Below are 23214 nucleotides of genomic sequence, written 5' to 3'. Positions count from 1 at the left end.
ATAGATATATATATAGATAGATAGATAGATAGATAGATAGATAGATAGATAGATAGATAGATAGATAGATATAGATAGATAGATAGATATATATAGATAGATATACATATATATATATATATGTAAAACGAAGGAAAGAGAGAAATCTAAACAATGTCAGACGACGCAATAAATAATGAAATTAGTAATTCCCCTAAGGAAAATAAACTCACATAAAATTGGAAGCCTAAAAGCGAATGTAGCAAATGTATATGTTCAAGGTCAAATCAGCTTTTAGAGACCAGAAACAGAAAAAGAATTATTACAATTATTAATTACGAGTTAAGAATTTTTAAAGAGATATTATTACTGATGCTCCAATAATGTATTTACTATAGTTAAAATATTTATTTCCAGAATATTTTTTATATATAAATTATTATGCATGAATATTTTTAAATTTATTTTTTTCTCTCCTTTGTAACTGTTTATACATAATTTCATAATACTTACGATTGGGACAATATCATATAATTAAAAATTATCCTTACTCTTAATAATTGAACAATAACACTGACAAAAATATTCCTATAGTGTTTAAAATATTTTAATTGCATAAATGCTGCTAACTTTAAAGCAGAAATTAAACAGATTTTTAAATGAATATTTAATGTTATAAATATTTCTAATACTAATGATACGTAGTGTAAAACATAGTGTAAAGTAATGTGATACATACTGTAAAATAGTGTTAAAGTAATGAAACATATTGCCAAAATAAATATTAGTAGTTATGTTAGAATTCCGAACAAAAAGTGTATTAATATCAAAATCAAAATAATTTCTTTTATCATCTATGTCAGATGAACAATTATTTTCACAGTTAATTACGTTTTATTTTGAAGGTTAAAACTAAGATTGTTATCATGATTTTTAAGAAATGTAAATGCTGTAGGAAAAAAAATTTAAATATTTTAATTAATAATTAATTAAAGCTAATAACATTTTCAATGTATCTGAAAACAAATTTAATAATTAAAATAATTAAACTATAATTTTACAATAGTAATACATAAAAATCAACCAAATTCAATAACCAAGTGATACAATTAGTAATATTTTTAGTAATAATTCCTTAATTGAGAAGTAGCTTAATATACTCATCTTCCTTTATCACCACATCTTAATTAAATTGATTAAATACTTTAAAAACAACATTTAATTCTTGCTTTAAAATTATTACTATTTTATAGCAATAAAATATTTCTTGTTCATTAGTAATTTTTGTCCATATATTATTTTAACATTTTATTCTCATGATGTCGCATTAGTAATTAAATCTTTATTTTATAGTATTGACCTCATAAATCTTTATAAAATTATAAAGCAAAACGTAAAAGATCATAAAATTATAATGCAATATAAAATTATCACAAATTATAAGATTATGAGAAAATTCTTAATTTTTTATTTTCTCTATCAACACATTTGTAACTGTAACTTTATTTGATTTCCGGCTGCTAACTGCAAGTGACTGAAATTTTAAATACTTGAAATTGAATACTTTAAAATTAAATACTTTAAAAACAACATTTACTTTCTTTAAAAAATTATTATTATTTAATAGTAATAACTTGTTGATTAATAATTTTTTTCCATATATTAATTTAATATTTATTTTATTCTCATGATGCCGCATTAGTAATTGGATCGTTATTTTATGGTATTGACTTTATAAATCTTTATAAAATTATAATACAATATAAAATTGTTACAAATTATTAGATTAAGAGAAAATTCTTAATTTTTTATTTTCTCAATCAACACATTTGTAACTGTATTATTTGATTTCCGACTGCTAACTGCACGTGACTGAAATTTTCTTTGAGCATTTTTATTAATTATTGCTTTATATGATATGACTTTGTTTCCTTTTCTTTTTTACGGTTCTAGATGTCATTGCCTAATATTGCACGTTTGTTTAGCTTTTGCTGAAACATATAATATTTAGAAGATACCATTTTACCACATTAGAAAGCAAATAATGACGTCTATCTATTTTTCTTTCTCCATCCGAGTCCGAACTTTTCTACTTTCTATTTATTAATAAATTTTTTTATTTTCCATTTTACTTTATTTTATTTATTTTTCGTTTCATTTTATTTATTTTTAATTATTTTATTTATTTTTGATTTCCTTTTATATTTATTTTTGATTTCTTTTTATTTATTTTTAATTTCATTCTATTTATATCTATTTTATTTATTTATTTTTAATTTTGGTTTATTTATTTTTATTTTATTTATTTTTGTTTTATTTTGCTTTATTTTATTTCATTATAGTTCATTTCATTCATTTTTTAATTTATTTCACTTATTTTTTATTCAACATTTTTTTTGTTGGCATTTGAATTTGACTTATTCTTGATTTATATTTTGCAACGCTTTGTATTACTAATATTTCTATTTACATTTTCGGCTTATCTTTGCTTTAAATTTCTTTTTCAGTGGTTTAAAAAAGATAAGGATTAATCTTCTATATTTCTCTTACACGGCACCAAAAAAAAGCGTCATTACAACTCCCCGAATGACAACGTTAGAAAATCGACCAATTATTGCTGCTAAAAATGTCACACGCCAAATCTAGTTTAGGGGGCTCAACATATAGCGCTTTTAAAAACGGAAACAAGAACCAGAGTGAGCATTATCAGGTTGTTGAATTCAGATTCATGCCCTAAAAACATGATAATATTTCATTTAAACTGGCTCAACATATAGCGCTTTTAAAAACGGAAACAATAACCAGAATGAGCATTATCAGGTTGTTCAATTCAGATTCATGCTTTAAAAACATGATAATATTTCATTTAAATTCAATTGGGTATAATATGAAAAAAACACAACTACTTCGATTTAGTAGGAACAACATATGACGCAATGCTAAACGAATGGAATTTAGTTGTTGTTTATTTAGTTATTGTTATTAGTAGTTGTTGTTATTTGTTTTAGTTGTTGTTGTTTANTAACCAGAGTGAGCATTATCAGGTTGTTCAATTCAGATTCATGCACTAAAAACATGACAATATTTAATTTAAACTCAATTAGGAATTAATTAATTAATTGAAGTGAGAATGCTTTAAAAGGCCGCTGTTGAATTGATATTTTTCTACTGGGAGCTACCTAAGCGTCTAAAAAACGTCTAAGTGTTTGTATTGAATGCATTGAATTTTTTTATATTTCGCGTTTATTTATGCATGGAATTTTCACGCTTTAAAATGCAGAATATTAGTGAAGCTACTAGGGCTTTCAAACGTAATGAAAGAAAACGGGCTCGATGAGCCCAAGAAAGTGTTGAGGAATGTTATGGAAGACGTAGATTGCAGAGATAAAGTGCAATAATAACTGTTCAAGATGTAACAGTAGATGTCGAATATTGGCTCAATGACGGAACAATGCAGTTATTGTAACGCTTACTTCTGGGCCAAAGAAAGAAATTCTTCTGGCAAATGTACGAAATGCTGCCACGATGGAAAAATTAATTTGCCTACACTAATGGACATTCCCGAGCTGCTGCAAAAATTATTAAGTGATAATTCGATTGAGGCACGAAATTATCGAAGTCATATCCGGGAATATAATTCTGCTTTTGCATCATTTGGAGCACACATAAAGCCACCTCCTGGAAATGGACCGTATTGTTTTCGGATTCATGGTCAAATTTATCATATGGTGTCGCTTTTGTATAGCAATGATCAAAATAATGCTGGATACGGGCAGCTGTATATTTTTGATTCAACTGAAGCTACCAACAGACTCATTGAAAACAATACTGGATGTTTACGCTTTGTAATGGAACAATTAGATGGTGTATTGAGGCAAATTAACCCTTTTGCTGCATCATAACTTCATATGCATCAGTTTATTCAATTAAACCCTGCAACAGATGCAAAATTAGTTTTTATGGAAGATCCCTCTTCAGATTTGATGTTCTAAAATGTTACGAACTTTATCACAAATGTTAATTAATATAGAAATTGATTTCAATAATGCTGATCACCAAAAAATATTTCATTTGGCGATAAAACAAATTTTTGTGTTCTTGAAAATGAAAGACTTTTTGAAGGTTATTATCCCACAAGGAAAGGTTAGGGACTATGTCTATGTCTTTGATGATAAAATACTATGTCTTTGATGATAATATACTATGTCTTTGTGCTAGAACATTGTGTTCATTGGCAAGCGAGCGCAGCGAGCCATGGTTCACGGCGTGAACCACATAAGATTGCGTAGCAATTCTCGGGGGCTGGCGAGCGTTAGCGATCAGGGGGTGGAGCCTCCTAGTTCAGGATACATCTCGAAGCTAAATAAAAAATATAAAAAGCCAGAGATAAATAAGTAATACAAAGGAAACTGCCGTTATGAAGTTAACTATGTTCATGTAGATAATAGAACATGATATGTTGTTTTCTTTCTTACATACAATACTTCTTCATATAATTTTTCTATCCCATCAGAATGTGCCAACAACTATGGTAAACAATTTTAGTTTCTTTTTTCTTTAAGACCATGGAAATAAACAAATATAAAATCTACACATTACTAGACAAATAATTAATATTTTAAATACTTAAACAGTGTGAAAAGAATTCTTTATTAATGCTTAAATTGCATTTATTTATTTCTCTTTCTAATTTCTAATTTTATCAATTATCGCAGATGTAGTGCTTAGTATTAAACGTTTCGCAGTTTTTAAATTATAACAGGCGTCACAACAAAGAGTAACTTCTGATTTAATATGACATGAGTTTTATCACTGTAAATTAAATTATTATATAAATTGTTTATATGATTAAATCATTTTATTTAATTATGCATTTTGCTAGANGTTTTTAAATTATAACAGGCGTCACAACAAAGAGTAACTTCTGATTTAATATGACATGAGTTTTATCACTGTAAATTAAATTATTATATAAATTGCTTATATGATTAAATCATTTTATCTAATTATGCATTTTGCTAGAGTAGTATTGTTATATGTTTTACATGCGTTTTACCAAAATAAATAATAATTTTTGACAAAAATTATGAAAATCATTATTATTTAAATAAGTTAACTAAGTAAATTATGCGTTTTGCCAAATAAGTATTGTTATTTAATTTACAAATTATGAAACATATGTTCAAAATATGTGTGTATTTTTTTAAATTGTTTTATTTTCAAATGTTAGGATTAATTAATGTATTTATTTCAATAATTCAAAACAGATTTTCAAGCTAGAAAATCATTTCAGAAGAAAATAAATTTATCTCAAACGCATATACGGAGAAAGAAATCCCGGTAAAATTGACTTTACTGCATGATAATGAAATTTCTTGTAAAAAAATAAATAAATAAATAAAACATTATTCTGATTGGAAAAGAAACAAAGAACGATTCAATTTGGTAATTTTTCCATTCACATGGTAATGGTTTTCTAGAATTTCTGGTTTTAAAAATTGTAAATATCATTATCATTAGAATAATAATAATTATAAGAAATAATTTTAATTATTTCTTACTACCATTTATTTAGCAAAAAGTATAAAACTGAAAATAATTAAGTGGCTTTTATGCCATGCTCTATGGTATCATGATAAAATTATACCAAATATATTCTAAATTTTATGACAAATTATAAAACTAAATTTTATTGAAAATTTCATCAAACTTATTACGAAAGTGCTTCAGTAAATATTACTCTGCTTTTCGGTGTTCCCATAGAGTCAGGCATGCAGTAAATTTTACAATATTCTGGTAGTTTCGACCATACCTTTTTTCTCAGTGTTTGGTCAATAATACATAGTTAAAGTAATTTGTTTCCTAGCTATTTTCCCACCCCCTTTTTTTTCATCTATTAATTTTTCATATTTCATTCATTAATACCAATGCTACAATCTTAATGCTTCAAATTAAATAGCGTTTTCGTTCCAGCTTTGTACCTTACTATCGTGAAATCAAATTTAAAGTGAATAAACTTTAATATAAACTATGTTTGCCTGGTATTTATCCGTTTTCTTGAAGTTTTGAACATATTTTATTTTCGGTGCATAATAATATTTACGATTTTAAAAATTATATAATTACCTTCGTAAAATCACCTAAAATAAATGCTTGAATAATTCCCGCTAAAATGAATATCGGTATAAGAAGAAGTAGATTTCTGTTCCTATGGAATCTGATGGTCGTTAAAGCCATATTCAATGTAAACTTCACTTCACCACTTTTGCGATTTAAATTGTCTACGAACAGCAATGTAATCAATGCTGAAAGAAAACTCATTACAACATACACTGTAGTCAAAATATATCTGGTTTCTTTACTCGGCTTTTCTAGATTATGCAAAATGCAGGCTGATTCCATGCTGCAAAATCCTGAACCACACACGCAACTTGAGTTGAAGTTGTATTCTCTTTTCATAGAGTTTCTTTGAAAAATGAAATGTGATATAACATTACACAAAATATGACTTGCTTGATACACGCAACCGAAAAATCCAAAAAAACGTGATGTTGTAGTCTCTAGTATTTTTATAGCTTTATCTGAAGTGTGGAAGTTGAGGACAGATAGATCTTTTAGCTCACTTTTAGCAACAGCTTCTGATTTTGTTCCTCCTTCAGGAACTAAACTCAAACGGGATATTCCGGATTCAAAAATCCGTCCATATCCAGGCTCATTTGATAAACAATTGCTTCTATTATCTGTGGAAAGCAAGTTTTCTGTCGTAGTCGAAGTTTGTTTTGTTCCACTTCTTAAAGAACCACAGGTGTCTTCCAGAATGGTTTGGATTTTATCCTTCCATACCTCCTTCTTTTCTTGTTTATTAAAGCCTTCTTCAATTAACTGACTCTTGTCGTTGCTTGAAGCTCTCAGGTTCAATGGTGATCCATGTGCAAATTCAAGTAATGCAATTTCTGTATCTGTATTAAGTGCACCAGCTGGAACCGTGCCATTTTCTCCAAACAAGCTTTGCATGGTAGAACTAATACTATCCTTATGCTTCCGAACACTATCATAAAATTGTGAACTATCACTCAAATTATTTTTCAAAATGTTTATTTCTTCAGTAGAATTTTCTAGATTAAGATTATGAGGATCGTTTCCTGAGCACAAATTTGCGTACAGAGAAGATAAATCATTCACATACGTGCAGAGGGAATTAAAAACAAGAGAGGATGCAAAACCGACAATTATAGAAACTGGCATCATCACACCAAACACAGGGTAATAGTTTGAAGACAAATAAGGGACGTATGCAAACATGGAAATTACCAATACATGTTTACTACCGAATTTCTTAATCAAGTATTTTGGTAAAAACAAGCAAGCAATACAGCCACATGCGTACTGCACGGCAAAGCATATGAGACCTACTTCAGTATTCATTGTACTTTGCAAGGTGGCTAATCCTTCTGAGGCGGTGAACGATAACAGAAACGTGAAGCTTACCAACACTAAGTTTTTAATAGTTCTTGCTTTTGTGAATTCATTAGAATTATCAGGTTTTACATATTTATCAGTGTCTTTACTGATTTCTGCCTGTTGGGATTGCTCCATATTTAAATTCTGCCTTTTGTTACCACAATGTCATATTTTCTATAAAGGAAGGGAAAATATTGATCGTTATTACACTTAATTTGATTATAAAAAAAGTTGAAGCACTTTCAAAATTTTGTTTGGAAAAATTTGATATTTTATTTAAATAAGTGTGAAGTAATAAGAATTCATTTTACGAAAAAAAAAATTCATAAATAATTAAATTAAAAAGTTTAGCAGTTTTACAGTCGTTCGATAGATGTGATCCTCTTTGTTCAAGGTCCTTCTCAGTAAAAAAATTTTTAGATGAAATTACGGTAAAAATAATCGAAACTCAGGATATGGTAAAACGGATCTGAGGGTGAGTGAGATCCGTTTTACCATAAAATCCGTTTTCAAAGGAGAACAATACCAAACAAATCTATAATACCAAATTTTTACAGTAATAATTTCGGTAAAAAAGCTAAATGACTCTAATTGAATAATTATTTCTGTAAAAATTACGGTATAATATGTTACAGTAAAATTTAGTTTTACAGATGATGTACACCACAGTCATAGAACTTTATGCCGCAATTTGATCCGTTATTTTTTCGGTGTCTCTTGTGTGCCGCAGCGGAATGGAGAAAACTGAAAAAGTATGTTTTTATTTGTTCGTAGTTCAATGACTGTAAAAAAAACTAAAGGGAAATTAATCCTTAATTGTCTCTGGCACAAAACACGTAGAAAAAACAAAACTTGAGGGAATTAACTTTTGACTTACTGTAATTAACTTTAGACATCCTCCGATTTATGGTGTGAGCAAACTACATTTCAAGAAAAGTTTTAAAAAAGTAATAAATGGATAAACAATTGCATGCTAAATGTCCGACCTATTACGCCATTAAAGTTGTATCGTTAGTAGCCGTACCTCCTATCGTCACAACGGCATAACGGCAATAACGGCATAATAATTCGTTCCAGCTTTCGATGGTCTAATTTCTTTAATGATGATTGATCGATTCAAATTGCTTTAGCAACCAAAATTGTTTTATTTTTTTATCGCAATTTCTACTGCTTTTCGCATTTATATTTCAGTTTTATATTCAAAAAATTTTACTTTATACATGTTATCTTAATAAATTTTTAATAATGGTATACTAGGAACTGCAATTTCTTGAATGAGGATGTAGGTTCTTAGAATTAAAGACGAAAACAAACATCTAAGGATATTTTTGAAGCTGATAAACGTTTATAACAAATCAAAAAAACTTTTCGAAAACTTTAAATAAAAAAAGAAGATTAAGCAATGCACTTTTAAAAATATATTGTATTATAATAATACTTACTTTTAAGTGTCTTGAACTTCGTTTTAGCTGAAATTAGCTTTCGACTATTCTCGTCAAAATATACACTATTGAGCATTTAGTGGATTTTATGAAAATGCAATAATATCTCAGGAATAAAGTATACTTGATATATCGATCTGCATAATTAAATCTAGAAAATAAATTTATTGCGTTGCACCTTTAACCAGTAAATTTGTTCAATGAAAAATTGCTTAACTGTTGCTCGAAAATAAATTTTTGCTCATAATCATTTATAAGCAAAAATCTGCCAGTATAGATAAAGAGTGAATTGCTTCATCATCTTTTGAATTGGATTTCTGTGTTCTAAACACATTTAAAAACTCAAAAGGATGATTTTTTCATGAAATTGGCAGCAAAAATGATTCAATTATAGCAATAAAAATTAATGAATCATAAAATGTAATTTGAACAGAAGGTGGGCAAAGTACTAAAAACTTTTTTATAGTAATACTATTTTTTTTTCACATTTCTCAAGAAATACATAAAGATTTCATAATAATACATTCTCACTGCCACAACTCAAAAACAATTTCTTAAAACGATATTATGAGATAAATTTCATATTTTTAGAGAACTGATAGAAGAACATTCATATTATGAAATATTATTATTTTTCCATTTAAATCTTTATAACTCGAATTTTTAAACTTCCGTATTTAATTCTCTTTCAGGTTGAATTTTATTATTTGTAAAAAATTTACACTGTAAAAAAATTCCGTACACTGTAAAAAATTTCGAACTATGGTATTCGTTTGCTGGTCAAACAATGGTATTCGTTTTGCCAAGCAATGGTATTCGTTTGCTGGTTACATAAATTGGTGTTCAGTTTTACTATGTATTGGTGCTTTCACTAGCTCCGAACAACGAGAGAAGTTTGCACCAAAAATGGGATTTTGAAAGAACCTAAAAGCAGCGAAAGGTTGCACCAAAAATCAGTGTTTTGAAGGGAACTGAAAGCGGAGGAAGGTTGTACCATTATTAGGTATTTTTAAAGCGCCACAAAGCAGAGAAAGTTAGCATCATTATTAAATATTTATTAAAAAAAAGGAGAAGATAATTTAAATCAAATTTACACTACCGGTCAAAAGTTTGCGAAAATTTTGAAATCTACAAAAAAAAGTTCTAAATTCAAATGTTCATAGAACTGCGAAAAATCATTCAAATGGCATGAAAATTTGATATGTTCTAATGTGAACTCTTTACAGTTAGTTACATATGATCAAATTGCAATACTTTGTTTTTTGCGAACTGAATCCACCTTTTCATCATGAGTTGTTTCTATGGTGAAAAAAGTTGTTAAGTTTGATTACTTGCCAAACTTTCAAAAAATATTTTTTGTACTTTCTGTTAATAGAAAATAGTTATTTAAACAGTTCTATGTCATTCCTCAAAATTTCAAATCGATTTGATTTTTTTTGACGAAGTTATAGAATTTTGAAAAACATGTGTACTTTTCTCGATTTTTAAGCATTCCACATTTGCGGTGCTTTGGTCTATACATCTTCGACCAAAGAACTTTTTAATTTTAATGTTTTCTATATTTTCAAATAATTAATATTGATTATAAAACAAATATTCTTATTTATTATTGTAATTATTGTTACTACAAGGAACTTATTATGAATATAATTAAAACAATATCTCATAGATGTCACANAACATAAACTTTGACGCCCTCCAGCGGTTTTGCGTTTTGTTTTCGACCATGCATTCTTTGATAAAAATTGTTTGCTTGGGTGTGTACTATCACTTCCTAAAATATTGCCCATCTTTTTAGAATCACCCTGTATATATATATATATATATTACATAACACATTTAAAATAAAAATAGTTTAATTTTCATAGATTTAAATAATTAAGTTATAATTTGATTTATATAAATATCTCTCTTTTTTTAATTAAATATTTAATATGATGTTAACTTTTTCTGCTTTTTGGCGATTTAAAAATATTTTCTTTCATATAAAAATTTTTTCTTTCTTCAAGTTGTTAAATGTAAAATTGAAATTCTTTTTTCATTTCATTCGTTAAAGAACCAACCGATGCTATAGAGTTAGTATCACTAATGTTTTAAAAAGAATTTCAATTTTAGGCTGAAGCAAGTTCTTATTACTATATATTTTGAAATTATTTTACTATTTAAGAACGAAAATATTACTTTCACAAATAAAAATTTATATCAAAGAGTAGGCAAATATTGAATTGGTTAACCCCCAACTTCTAATTAAGGAAAGATTCCAATATTAATTACATTGGCGTATGAAAATAATAAATTTAGTAGTAAATTAAGAAGTGTAAAAATAATGACATAACGTGGAAATATTAACGAAAAATATACAGATCCCGATCAATATTCAAACATAATTTATTCATTTACAATCACTGTTATGTTTGTATACATAGACAGAATATAATAATTTTTATGCAAAATTTTAAAATTAAATATATTATACTTTTTATACATATAGCATCATTAAAAAAATACAAAATATTCACTCAAAATTATGATAGATAGTATGTTTCTGTTACTTAAAGAGTGCATTCAATTCAAACTTCCTTTTAATTTACAGTAATTTAAAATAAAAATTATGTTAGCATATGCCTCAATGTTTACAGTTTTGAAATTTGGGATCATCTGAAAATAATTTTCAATATTTTAATAAGATACCTAATTTCTCGATATACTCTGCCTCATCTGAATTAAAATTTACAATATAACTAAATTGCTTTTTTACAAACATAATTTTCTACTTGATAAAAAGATTAAATTTAACTCTGTATGGAAAAAATTATTGTCATCTTTTTTACAAATTAGTAAATGGTGGTGAGTATTTGAGGAAAAGCAAAATTTTTATTATATATTCTGTATTATATTCATGATTATATATTCATTATTATACATTCATTATTATATGTTCATTATTCTATATTTATCATTATATATTCATTACTATATATTTTTCTGGTGCCATTACCTTAAGTACATCACATTTTTCACTTGATTGCAAAAATACAACAAAATTTAAAAAGATTACACACAAATAAAACTTTGAAGCTTTTTCACAAAATAATAATTGTTTTTCCAAACACAGGTTCTTCGTTATCTAAACTTGAAACTATACACATTCCTTGTTTTTAAGCTGTTCTTGAAACTAGTACTTTTGAAGTTTGGAAAAACTGTTTATAACCTTCTAAAATTCTGGAAATTTCTGCAGAATAAATATTGTTATTATAGGCTTTGCACTGGTTGAAACAATATTTTTTCTTAAGCTTCGTTCTTGATTAAAAGCATTGAAGTTGTTGGTGCCTTTGTGCTAATAAAAGAAGATTAAAACTAGTGTAATTTATGCTAATAAAATATACCGAAGAAATAAAATTTGAATTCTTAGTTTTTTAAGACATGGAAAGATCAATCAAAGCAAGTCGTATTTTAATTACTATTTTTAAAATACAATATTAAAAAAATTGAGAAACTGCAGTTCTCGTGTAAAAAAATGTTGAAACATTTCACTACTTAAAAAAAAATTTCGAGACCAACTATTTATAAGGGAGAGAGGGTAGTTAAATCTTAAGACTCCTTTAACCCACAAAGACCCTAGAAAGGAAGGAAAGATATTGATATTTTAAAATAATATTATTATTGCTAATATTATTATTGTTAGCGCATTTTAACAATAATAATATTATAATAATAGTATTATTATGATATTATTATTGTTAAAATGCTCTAAAGCACCTAAATAGGATTTCTCCACATGAGAAATTGTAAAATGAATTTTATGCAGAGCTTCCCCGTAAACAATTTGCTGAAGGAACTGTTAACTGTTAAAATAATAAATGAACAAATTGATCGTCCCTTGTAGAGATAAAAGAGTTCGAGTTGAGTCTAAGAGGATGGAATCTGGATGCTGATAAACACACAAGCAGTATTCATGTGGATGGTATTAAAACTCCACATGTATACTGTTTGTGAGGATTGTCCTTTTAACCTTTTTGCTTTTTGTTTCAGGGAAGCAGATATTACAAAAAAAATACTTTTATAATTAAAATGAAACTTTAAAAAAGAAACTATTTAAAAAGAAACTGTAAATATTATAAAGAACACATATAACAATTTTGATGATCAATGGAAACGTTCGATTTCCTGCTTATGTTGTCTTTCCCCACCCTCACAAAATACAAATGTGGGGTGAAAATTAAAAAAAAACATAGAAAAATAAGTATCTAAAGCAAAGTATCTATGAGCATCGAAGTATTTTTTTATTTATATTTAATAAAAAAATATATTTATTAACTTATTAAATACGATATGTTGTTTCAATTAAAATTTGCTTTGCTTAGATAAAAAATATTAATAATAAAATCTATTTTTTAAAGAAATTATAATAAAAAATCAACTAATTTCTAAATGTTCTAAAACAAATCTTGTTCTTGCCGGTGTTTTGTTCTGAATTTCAGTAGGATATTCTTGGCGAATAAAAAAAAAATCGCTTTGTTTTCTTTAACGCCAATATTTCCCACTTTGTTTTTCTCCTTGCGCCCAACGAACGTAAAGAGAAACCTAGTTTCCATGACAACGGCAAGTGCTTCGATGCGAATAATTCGCATTGAAAATTTTACAACAAAAGCATTTTAGAATGTATAGACTAACATTCGTGTAATTATATGACATATTGCAAACGAAAATGAGAAAAATAGAACATGAAAATCAAAACAAAAGCGTAGATATTGATACAAAGTTTTAATCCTAACAGAAAGCACAGACGACTTTTTTTTGTTTTGTAGAATGAAATTAAAACACGAACCTAGAAAATTTCAACCGGCAGTAGATTTGGCGGAAAACTATGCTGCTTAAGATTGCCGTATTTACAGTTTATTTGTCACTGGTATTGCACTTTTTGTGCGTATAAAATCGTTGTATCTCCTTATTTACTGAAAAAGAGCTAAATATAGATTTTAAAATATTTAATTATTCATACAACGAATATAGTTTCCTAGAAGAAATTTGAAGCTAACACTTTCAGAACAAACAACTTGCTGTTCACCCTATGGTATTTATAAAAAAAGTTGCTTCACTTAGTGCTGTCATAATAGAAGTCACATTGATTCTTATTTGAGTTGTTTATTCTTATTGTCTGCGACCTAACCAAAAAGGTTTATCTGGAGGCTAAAAACACAACAATTTGTAAATCTGTGTGAACAACCAAAATTAAACTGTAAATCAGGAAATTATTCAAGAGCCATTGTTTTCTGAATCTAGTCATCACCGAAATTTTATGTAAGAAAAAAAAATATCTAAAATAAATTTCTTTGGGAATTTAACTGGATCACTGAACTGTGCCACAAAACTCGAAATTTTTCTAGACAAAAATATAATCTGTGATGCAGCCATTCGAAAACTATCAAGTAAAAATAGAAATGATAAAAAGGGGAGGAAAGTAAAAAACAAAACTTGCTATTTTCATTCTACCAATCAACAGTTGGTTTTTGATAAAATGAATTTCCATTCTTAATAATATTACAGAGGATGAAAAAATTTTCCTTTTAGCTCATTATAAAAATAAAAATACATGATTATTTTTTGTGAAATTTGTTTGATAATCTGTTGAGCACGGCATGTTATTTGACTTGCTTAATTAATGAGAAACAATATCCATAATAAAAAATGATATAATTTTTAGCTGAAATTTGCAAATTTAAAAAATTTAGAACACGTGTATAAAGTAATAATCTGGAAAAAGCTTATGTTTCAAACTGATTAAAATAATCTTCAAAAAATCTGTCTTCGTTTCTCAGAGTGGAATAATTAATTCAATTTTCATCAAATTAATTTTAAAGTTTTACATTTTATCAATAACTTATGTAGTTTCTATCACTCAAAGGATATTTGTTTGTCTTTTTTATTTGTAAATTATAAATGAAGCAAAGAAAGCCGTACGTCTGCAACCTAATCGCGTTTACTTTTAAAATTTAAATGTAATAAATAATGAGCAAACTCGATAAAAAAAACCTCTCTTGTAAACATCAATAACGCTTTGTGTTATTTTAAAACAAAGTCTTGTTTAAACTCGTAATAAAACCTATCATCCAGCACCAGAAGATTTTTATCATGTTTAATATGGTAATAACATTTCAAAGAAAAAAATCAATAGCTAAATCATTAATAATGTATAAGTAACAGGCAATGTAGATAATGCCGGCTATATATACAATGCCTAGACCACGGATGGCGAACCAATGGCACGCGTGCCATTTATGGCTCGCGACACAATATTTTGGGCACTCCACCGATCACTATTGTTGTTACACTATGAATTGTTATTACACAAATGTTATTACTCTATGAAGCATATGTAACAATTAAATTAAAATTCACAAAAACAAACAAAATAATAAACAATTATTAATATAAAAATATTAAAAAATAATTCTAAAAAAACAATTAATAACCGTAAAAAACAAGCTAACAATAAATAACTANAAATGACATAACTACTACTATCTTAATTCTGAAAAAACAATTAATAACCGTAAAAAACAAGCTAACAATAAATAACTAGCAAAAAAAAGTCAACAGTCCTGCTTAAACTAACATCTTACAACCTAATATAACTTATTGGTCATCTAATCTGCAACAACAGAAGTCACACTGATGTTACTTTAAGTTGAATTACGTGTATAACTGAGACATGTATACAAAATGTATTTTTTTTCAATGTAAATAAAGAGTTTTGAGTTGATAGTATTTAGTATTATTATTTTCCTAATAATGACGAAGTCAAAATTATTTGACGGCACGTCTATGACCTCATTAAGCAATTTTTTAGAGAAAATGGCACGTCGGTGTATAAAGGTTCGCCACCCCTGGCCTAGACTATGTATACAACATTTGGACTTTTTAGTTCTAAATTATGTTCTTTTACCTCAGCATTATGTACACTAACAAATGCTTTTTAAGCAAACTTTGGATTGTACAAAGCACGGTGAAGGAAGCGGTGTATTATTTTCTTCGTTTTCTTTTTCCAAACAAAGTGCTAAAAATTAAGAGGTTCTAAGAAAAATGATGCATACTTTGTTTTTCTTAATACTTGACATATCTAATGCATCTTATCTTAATTCTATAAGATGCATCCCAGCATCTTATAGAATTAAGATAACGCAAACAACCACTAACGATTAAAAAACAATTTCTTAAATTCTATCAAAAACAAGAAAATTTTTTATTCCAATTAGTAATTAAGCTTATTTCTACATTGAAGAGCTGTTAGCATTTGATCCGAAAGTGGCATTTTGCATCGTTTTGGAAAATAATGATTCTTTTTTTAATGCTCTAACATTAGAGTAGAAACTTACCATGTATACCTATGAAATCTGCATAATTTTTCTTTATTAACCCTCTTAATGCTTTGATGAATAAATATCAAAACATTTCATAAAATTGAAGTAAAACTAACAACCCAACATTTAAAGGGAATTTCGTAAATTTAATTGAAGTAATAAAGGAAAACAATAAATTAAAAGTCAATTCAGTAGTTTAACTTATTACAGCAGTCAAGTAATTTTAACATTTTAATCCTTGTGGTGTATTTTGACGCGTTTTGGGAAAAAAATTCTTTTTAATGCTCTAATATTACACAAGAAAATCTGCATATATTTCAATTTCTTATTTTTATTCAAACAAGTGTTTAAAGGAACAATAAAATATCAATCATTTCAGATGTAGAATAAAAGTTACAACTTTTACCCTGTGGAATATCCATTGTTTTTAAATGTTTGTTAATTTTTTAATTCCATTTTTTTCCTATGTAAATATGGTCTCCTTTCTGACCATTTAGAACCAATTTGAATTTTTTAAGGCCAAAGGTTACTTAGGAAGTTTTTAAGTTCTAAGATTTTCAACATAATATTATAGAATAAAAAATTTTTAAAAAGTTATTGAAACAAAACAAAAAATGTAACATTTTCGAAAAATTATAAAGATAAAAAATATAAAAAGGGAAATTTTTCGAGAGATTGAATTCAATAAATTTAACTCTCAGTTTTAAATAACTTGCATGCCAGACAGTCTAAATAAAAGAGTGTCTTTAAGCCTTTAATGTTGCCTTCAGCAACTGGTAAAGTGTAGAAATGTTAACGAATCTCAAAATCATTTGATTGATATTCTGCAAGAATATGAGATGCAAGTTAGATTTTATCTGAGATGTATTCAATTTTGTCTGACTGCTACACCATTAAAATAAATCGGAACAAAATCATACTTCGCAATTTGAATCCACACATTTTATTTTTATTAAAACAAAACAAAACAAAATATTGAACCAGAATTGCGTGTTACAGCATAAACTTCCAATCAAGCTTGTACCCATTCTTCTGAAGCCAGGAGGACATCAAGCCACAGACGGACATAGAATCCCAATTCATCTCAATGACCACTCAGTACCTTTACCCATTTCCTTTATTTGATCACGTGGATGAAACACTTAATACAAAAATAATAATTCTAAGACAAATACCCATTCAGAAACATTTGTTATAACCTATTGGATAGTACACAGCTAGAAATTTCTCGGAAAAAACGTTTAAATAACAAATTATTTAATTTTTAATTTACCATTTTCAAACAAAACAGTCAATTAACCGTAAAGAAGATGGTAAGACGGAGATTCGAGAGAACGGCGTGTGATGTTGCTACATCACACGTGCGTTGTTATTTTACTCCTCAGTAGTTTTTCAGTTTTCGTTCTTTTAACCACAATAGCCTTCCACTAAATTTAACTTGATCAGTTTATTTTTTTATATCGATTATTCCCAACTTAACTTTAACCGAGTATCGTTTTACTCCTTTCCGCGTGCCTTCTTGGCGTCATTTGAGGAAGCCGAGGTATGAAAGAAACAACGTTCTCATTTTTTGAAACTTTTAGGCTCTCACCTTCCAGTTAAATTTTAAGTACTTCATTCCTTTTAATATGTAAGATGTAAAATATTTAAAGTTTATCAAATAAATGTAAAGGTAAAGCAAATTTTGCTTAATTTTGAACTTTGGCAGAGTAAGATGCGCAACACGTGTACCTTGTCGCCAATTGTTGGCGAGTTTCCATGGTAACAGTCACCAGAAAATGTGCGTTCCATATGGACGATTAGATGCCATATAAAGGGAGCCAGCTCCATCAAAGCAAACAATCGTGATCTGCTGAATAAAGAGAAGTTTTTGTAATTTGAACTAAGTGCCCTCTATTACTCAATTTCAAAAAGCACCTCACCAGCTACGAAATCTGGAGATCCTTCTGGAACGAAGGATCAGATAACTAACTTGGACGATGTTTTCAACTATATGATCCTTTATTCATATTTAATGTAATGATCTATTCCCTTATTTACTTAAATTCATTTAAATCGCAATTATACGATATATTTTGGCGGAACGGTGGAGCGAAGATTCGAGGACCAGCGTTGATACCACAATATTACCTCCATTTTCATCAACACGCGAAGAGTTTCCTGTGTAATGCAATCCTTGATTTAACCCGTGGCTATCGGCATATGATACTCTCATTCGCCCATAAAGGGCAGCTCTATAAACCTGCTAAACTTTCTCCAATGTTCAGTTAAATTTCTTTTTTTGCAATTTGCCAGCTGTAAATGGTTAAAAAAAATTATAGTCTTACATTCATGGCTTTTTAACTGTACTAGATGTAAAAGGTTTCGAAACCGTAAAAGTAGGTATTCTTCATTACTAATAACTTTACGGTTAAGTGGATGGGTTGAGTGCTGCCTGTTATTTGACTATAATGTTAGAATGAAAATTCTAATAGTGTATGACTAAAACTAACAGAATAATTGAAAAAATGATACTGCCAGGAAAGTGTTTTAATTTTTTTAGCCTTAAGCTTGGAGGGGCTTACCATACTACTTTCAAAGAGAACCCAAACTATAATCTGAAACCAGTCAGAAAAAAATATTTGCTTTCAAGTAAAAATAATTCCCCAGTTTTTTTAAATAAAATACTTGTTTGAATTGTAATCCTAAGAGCCCTGCACCAAAGAAAAGGTCCGAAAAAAGACCCCCGGAATTATTCTCATGTTCCTATCAAATTTCACACAAATGGTTGAGACTTTTATCCCATTACTGTTCTTCGAGTCCGAGTAAATTAATACAGTTTCCTTTTCTTAGTTTTCGAAAATAGAGGAAGATGCCATATCAAAACTAAATCCAATTTTCAAAATATTCTTCATCCTATAACAGGATTTACACTATCGTTGAATCTCAAAAGTAAATGCAGTATACTAAAATAGATTTTTCTTTACCTCTATCATATAAATGACCAAAAACGTTTTAGAGAATTTTTTTAAAGGATTTTAGATTCTTTATCAAGAGATTTTCTTTTTTTTTGCTAGTATGTAAATAAAATATTATGTAAGTTCTGGTGCTATTTTTAATTCAATAATTTATTCTTGTTCAACCTAACAATTTTCGCTTGAACAACTTAAATTCTAAATAGGTCTTTGGTGAATAGTGTAAATCCAACGAAAAAGAACAGAAAATAGCAAAATGATATTGAAATTGTGTTGTAAGTATCGATTCAGTTAGATAATTTGTAGCGTGGTTAAAAAATAGAAGTTTGTCTTATCATAATATTAGTTCGCCAAACATGATCATAGTAATATTAGTGCTACATTCGAGAATTGTAATTGTAAAGATCCAGTCTTATTGCTCAAAAATTGTGAAAACAAAAAAAAATTAAGTACACTGAAAAAGAAAACGGAGAGAAACTGCTGCCTAATTAGTTATTTTTTTATTGTCTCACATCACTACCGCAATTGAAATTAAAAGTGAACTTGTCAAAATTGTCCCATCTCATTAAAAAACTACAGTTTTATGTGGAAAATGTTCTTTGAAATATTATAAAATTGGATTCTAGTAAGAAACGAGTCCATTTAAAAGTAAATTTTGGTGGCTACAACATTAATGCTTTCTAATTAAGTTATAGAGGGATGGAATGGAGAACAAAGACAAGACATTGAATAATCCTTACTGCAGCTCATTTAATGATCGTAGAGAAGGGTTCAAAGTAACTACTTCTCGAAGGTATTCCCAAACATTCTCTATCAGATTCAGGTCTGGAGATCTGGGTAGAAAATTCCTTCAAAAAATATCATCACTTTTCGGAAAACACTCAGCAACAGTTGAGGTCCACATGGCTGCGTGCTGCTGTTCATTTAAAATACTTATGTATTTGACTTAACTAATGGCAAATTTTTCAAAAAAATCTCCATGGCTGAGCAAAAACAGATTCAGATTAAGATCTTCGGTACTTATCCCATTCGTAAGGCTGTAAAAAATCTATTTCTCCAGCACTCATAACTGGTTTCGTGATACGTACATTAGTATATATTAAAACAGCACCAATTAACTAATATCGTTATACTTATTTACTAACAAAGTTTATAATTGCCTGATTAATATTTTTAAATTGTGAATAAGAATGGGCTCATTAACAATCCTTAATATGTCTGAGCTCGCTTAATATATTAAGTGTGAAATACATAATCTTTATTTTGATTCCTGTAAGAGAGTATGGAGAGAAACATATCAGATCTCCATCGGCATTGGATTAACCAAGAGAGTTTTTCGTGATTCTTACCTCCGTTTTGCGCAATTGCTGATAAGTTTCAGTTAAGAGAATTTTTCTAGGAAGTGAATGTGATTTGTTCTTTCAGCAGGAGTTTTCGTGCCTTTTGGATTCAAAATTAAAAANGGAAGAGCGTCATGCTCTTCCTCGTTATATATTTTATTCTATAAGTTTCATCGGCAATAAACATTTGGTGTAAAAGCGGCAATAATCGCGCCAAGCTAGTTTACGGGCTAAGCAGTAGAATCATATGAGGCTTTGAGTCGAAGGGGAGGGAAAATGAAAACCTGGATCCGAGGATGAAACAACTACGACACCGAAAAAATTTGCCTATTCACTGACAAGGGAAACTAGGGAAGTGTGACTCGCCAATTTCGAAATAAACTAGTAGCATGTATGCCTTATGAGGAATGATTTTAGGGGGCAACATTCGTTTCGGACCATAGATGGTCCTGTGAGAGATAAAAATAATTCAATATGTAGAAAAATCGGTCTTTTATCACTTCAATGCAGACTATTAGTTATTGTAATTGTCTCATACTCCAATTAATTATTAATTAATTGTTTAATTAATTGATTTGCTTATTAACAAATTGAAGAAAAGTAGCAAATCATTTATACGATCATTAATTAATTTTTAATTAATTAATTATTAATTAATTGATTTGTAATTACATACTCCAATTAATTTGGAAAATTTTTTGGAAAAAATTTAAAAAATTTGATGTCAATATTTTTTTTCAAAATTAACCTAACAGGTTTTTCTGAAAAACTACGGATATATAAATTTTCGAAATCCATTTTGACAATAAACATGCATTATATAATACGTGAAAGTACCACAAAATTAATTGGAGTATGAGATAATTACAATAACTAATAGTCTGCATTGAAGTAATAAAATACCGATTTTTCTATATATGGAATTATTTTTTGTCTCTCACAGGACCTTCTATGGGCCGAAACGAATGTTGCCCCCTAAAATTATTCCTCATAAGCCATGCATCCCACTAGTTTATTTCAAAATTGGCGAGTCACACTTCCTTAGTTTCCGTTGAGTGGATTGGTGTTTAACTTCAGCGTAAGTTGTAACCTAAATTATCAAAAATGAGAAATGCGTAACCGGTCATGAGGTCGAAGTTTACCACGATATTTAAAAAGCCTAAAACTGTTTTATAAACATTTTTAAGCATAATTTTTGCTTGAAACTGCATTATTTTTAAAGAAAAATTTAATTATTAGCAATTTAATTATTAGCAATTATACCTAGATATATTTGTATTAAATGTAATAAAAATACTTTGAATTAATTTTAGAAATACCTTTACATGTAACGAAGTAAAATAATATTTGGACCACAACCACCGTTACTTAAAAGTATACTTTTTTAAAATCTAAATGTACCAAATGTTTGCCAATTAAAGCGATACGCACCGGTGAAACATCTACTTCACGAAAGTTGAGCCCACGCTGCCTCTGAATCGTTTTTCGGACGAACAGGGCTAGATACAATTTGATACCAGTTTGTTCCAAATTAAAGTTTCAAAAACTTTTTTTTTAAATATAAGCCTATATATATGCATAGTGATTTTATCTTTTTAAACAAAATTATATTCAATGAAAAACATTGAAAATCGACAGTGAAAACATGCAAATGCTACGCACACACACAAAAATCATTAAAATATTTCTTTATAAAAGAAATAGAGTGGAATAAATAGAAACCCAAAATTTTTTTGAGTTATATGCCTTCACAAACATACTAAAAACGCAAAGATTGAACAAAAAATGGAAAGTATAAACTTTACCGTTCATTTACTCAAATTCCCTAACGTGTAACTTAGCCGGTTCTTCCACTAACCTCTGCATAAATATCATTTATACATAAATATACTTTATCTTTTATACAGTTCATTATGGTTCATAAAAAATTATAAATTTTCGTCCCTTTAAAACACTAAGTTACCAGTAACGTCTTGATTAACAATTTAGGCAATAGAAAGCATATTCTATTATTGGTAAAATATGAAAACAGAGGTACGCACAGTAGAAAACACAACACCTTCAAAGCAGCACAACAGCTTCTTAGTTATTATAAAATGTTATTTTAATGCAGAGCATATTTTATTATGCTGCTTTTTACTTAAACCATAGTTTCTTTCAGCAAATAAATAACAAGTAAAACCTATGGTAGATATTGCTAACATTATGTATATTTTAACAAATGTGCATATATAGTTGCTGAAGGCATAAGTCACAGCACATCCTAATGCATGATAGAGCTGATAACACCCAAAAGCAGTTTCTTCTTCTTCTTTAAAAATGAGTCCAATAAATGCTGAAAGACAAAAATACAATGAAACGTCAACTTCTAATCATATATTCTGTAATGACAAATTTTAACACTCTCTCATTTAGAATTTTTTTTTCAGTAATAAAAAATGCGTATGTCTCAGGTGTCCAAAAATAGCATTTAAGAGTAAATTTCATGAGCACACTTTCAATTTTTTTCAAATCGCTCGTGACTACGAAACCCAAAAGCACTTTTACTGCCGCTTTCACTGCCGATAAAACTTGGAGGTATAACTAAAGTTAATCTTTAACTCTCTGCTATGATTTCTAGCAGTCAAGCAAGGATTGTTTTTCGTCACGTTTTTGCTACATATAAAGCCTAGTAATG

The 23214-nt window shown here is 28.2% G+C and overlaps 1 protein-coding gene and 1 pseudogene across 1 annotated transcript in view; both read right to left on the bottom strand.

Annotated features, from left to right (window-relative positions):
• The window catches only part of LOC139425702 (protein unc-93 homolog A-like), a 14804-nt gene extending 5570 nt beyond the window's left edge, over positions 1-9234 (bottom strand). The window contains exons 1-2 of the mRNA XM_071181406.1: positions 8883-9234; positions 6106-7614 (exon numbers count right to left, since the gene is read on the bottom strand). Coding sequence (XP_071037507.1) covers positions 6106-7575 — 1470 coding nt within the window. The 5' untranslated portion in view covers positions 7576-7614; positions 8883-9234. The remainder of the gene's footprint in view (positions 1-6105; positions 7615-8882) is intronic.
• A 12976-nt stretch (positions 9235-22210) lies between these two features.
• LOC107438661 (protein unc-93 homolog A-like) overlaps positions 22211-23214 on the bottom strand; it is a 75224-nt pseudogene continuing 74220 nt past the window's right edge.

The sequence above is a fragment of the Parasteatoda tepidariorum genome, chromosome 5 (assembly GCF_043381705.1).
Source record: "Parasteatoda tepidariorum isolate YZ-2023 chromosome 5, CAS_Ptep_4.0, whole genome shotgun sequence".
NCBI classification, from domain to species: Eukaryota; Metazoa; Arthropoda; class Arachnida; order Araneae; family Theridiidae; genus Parasteatoda; species Parasteatoda tepidariorum.
Note: the sequence above shows the minus strand (reverse complement) of the source record. Positions and strands in the feature narration are given on the sequence as shown.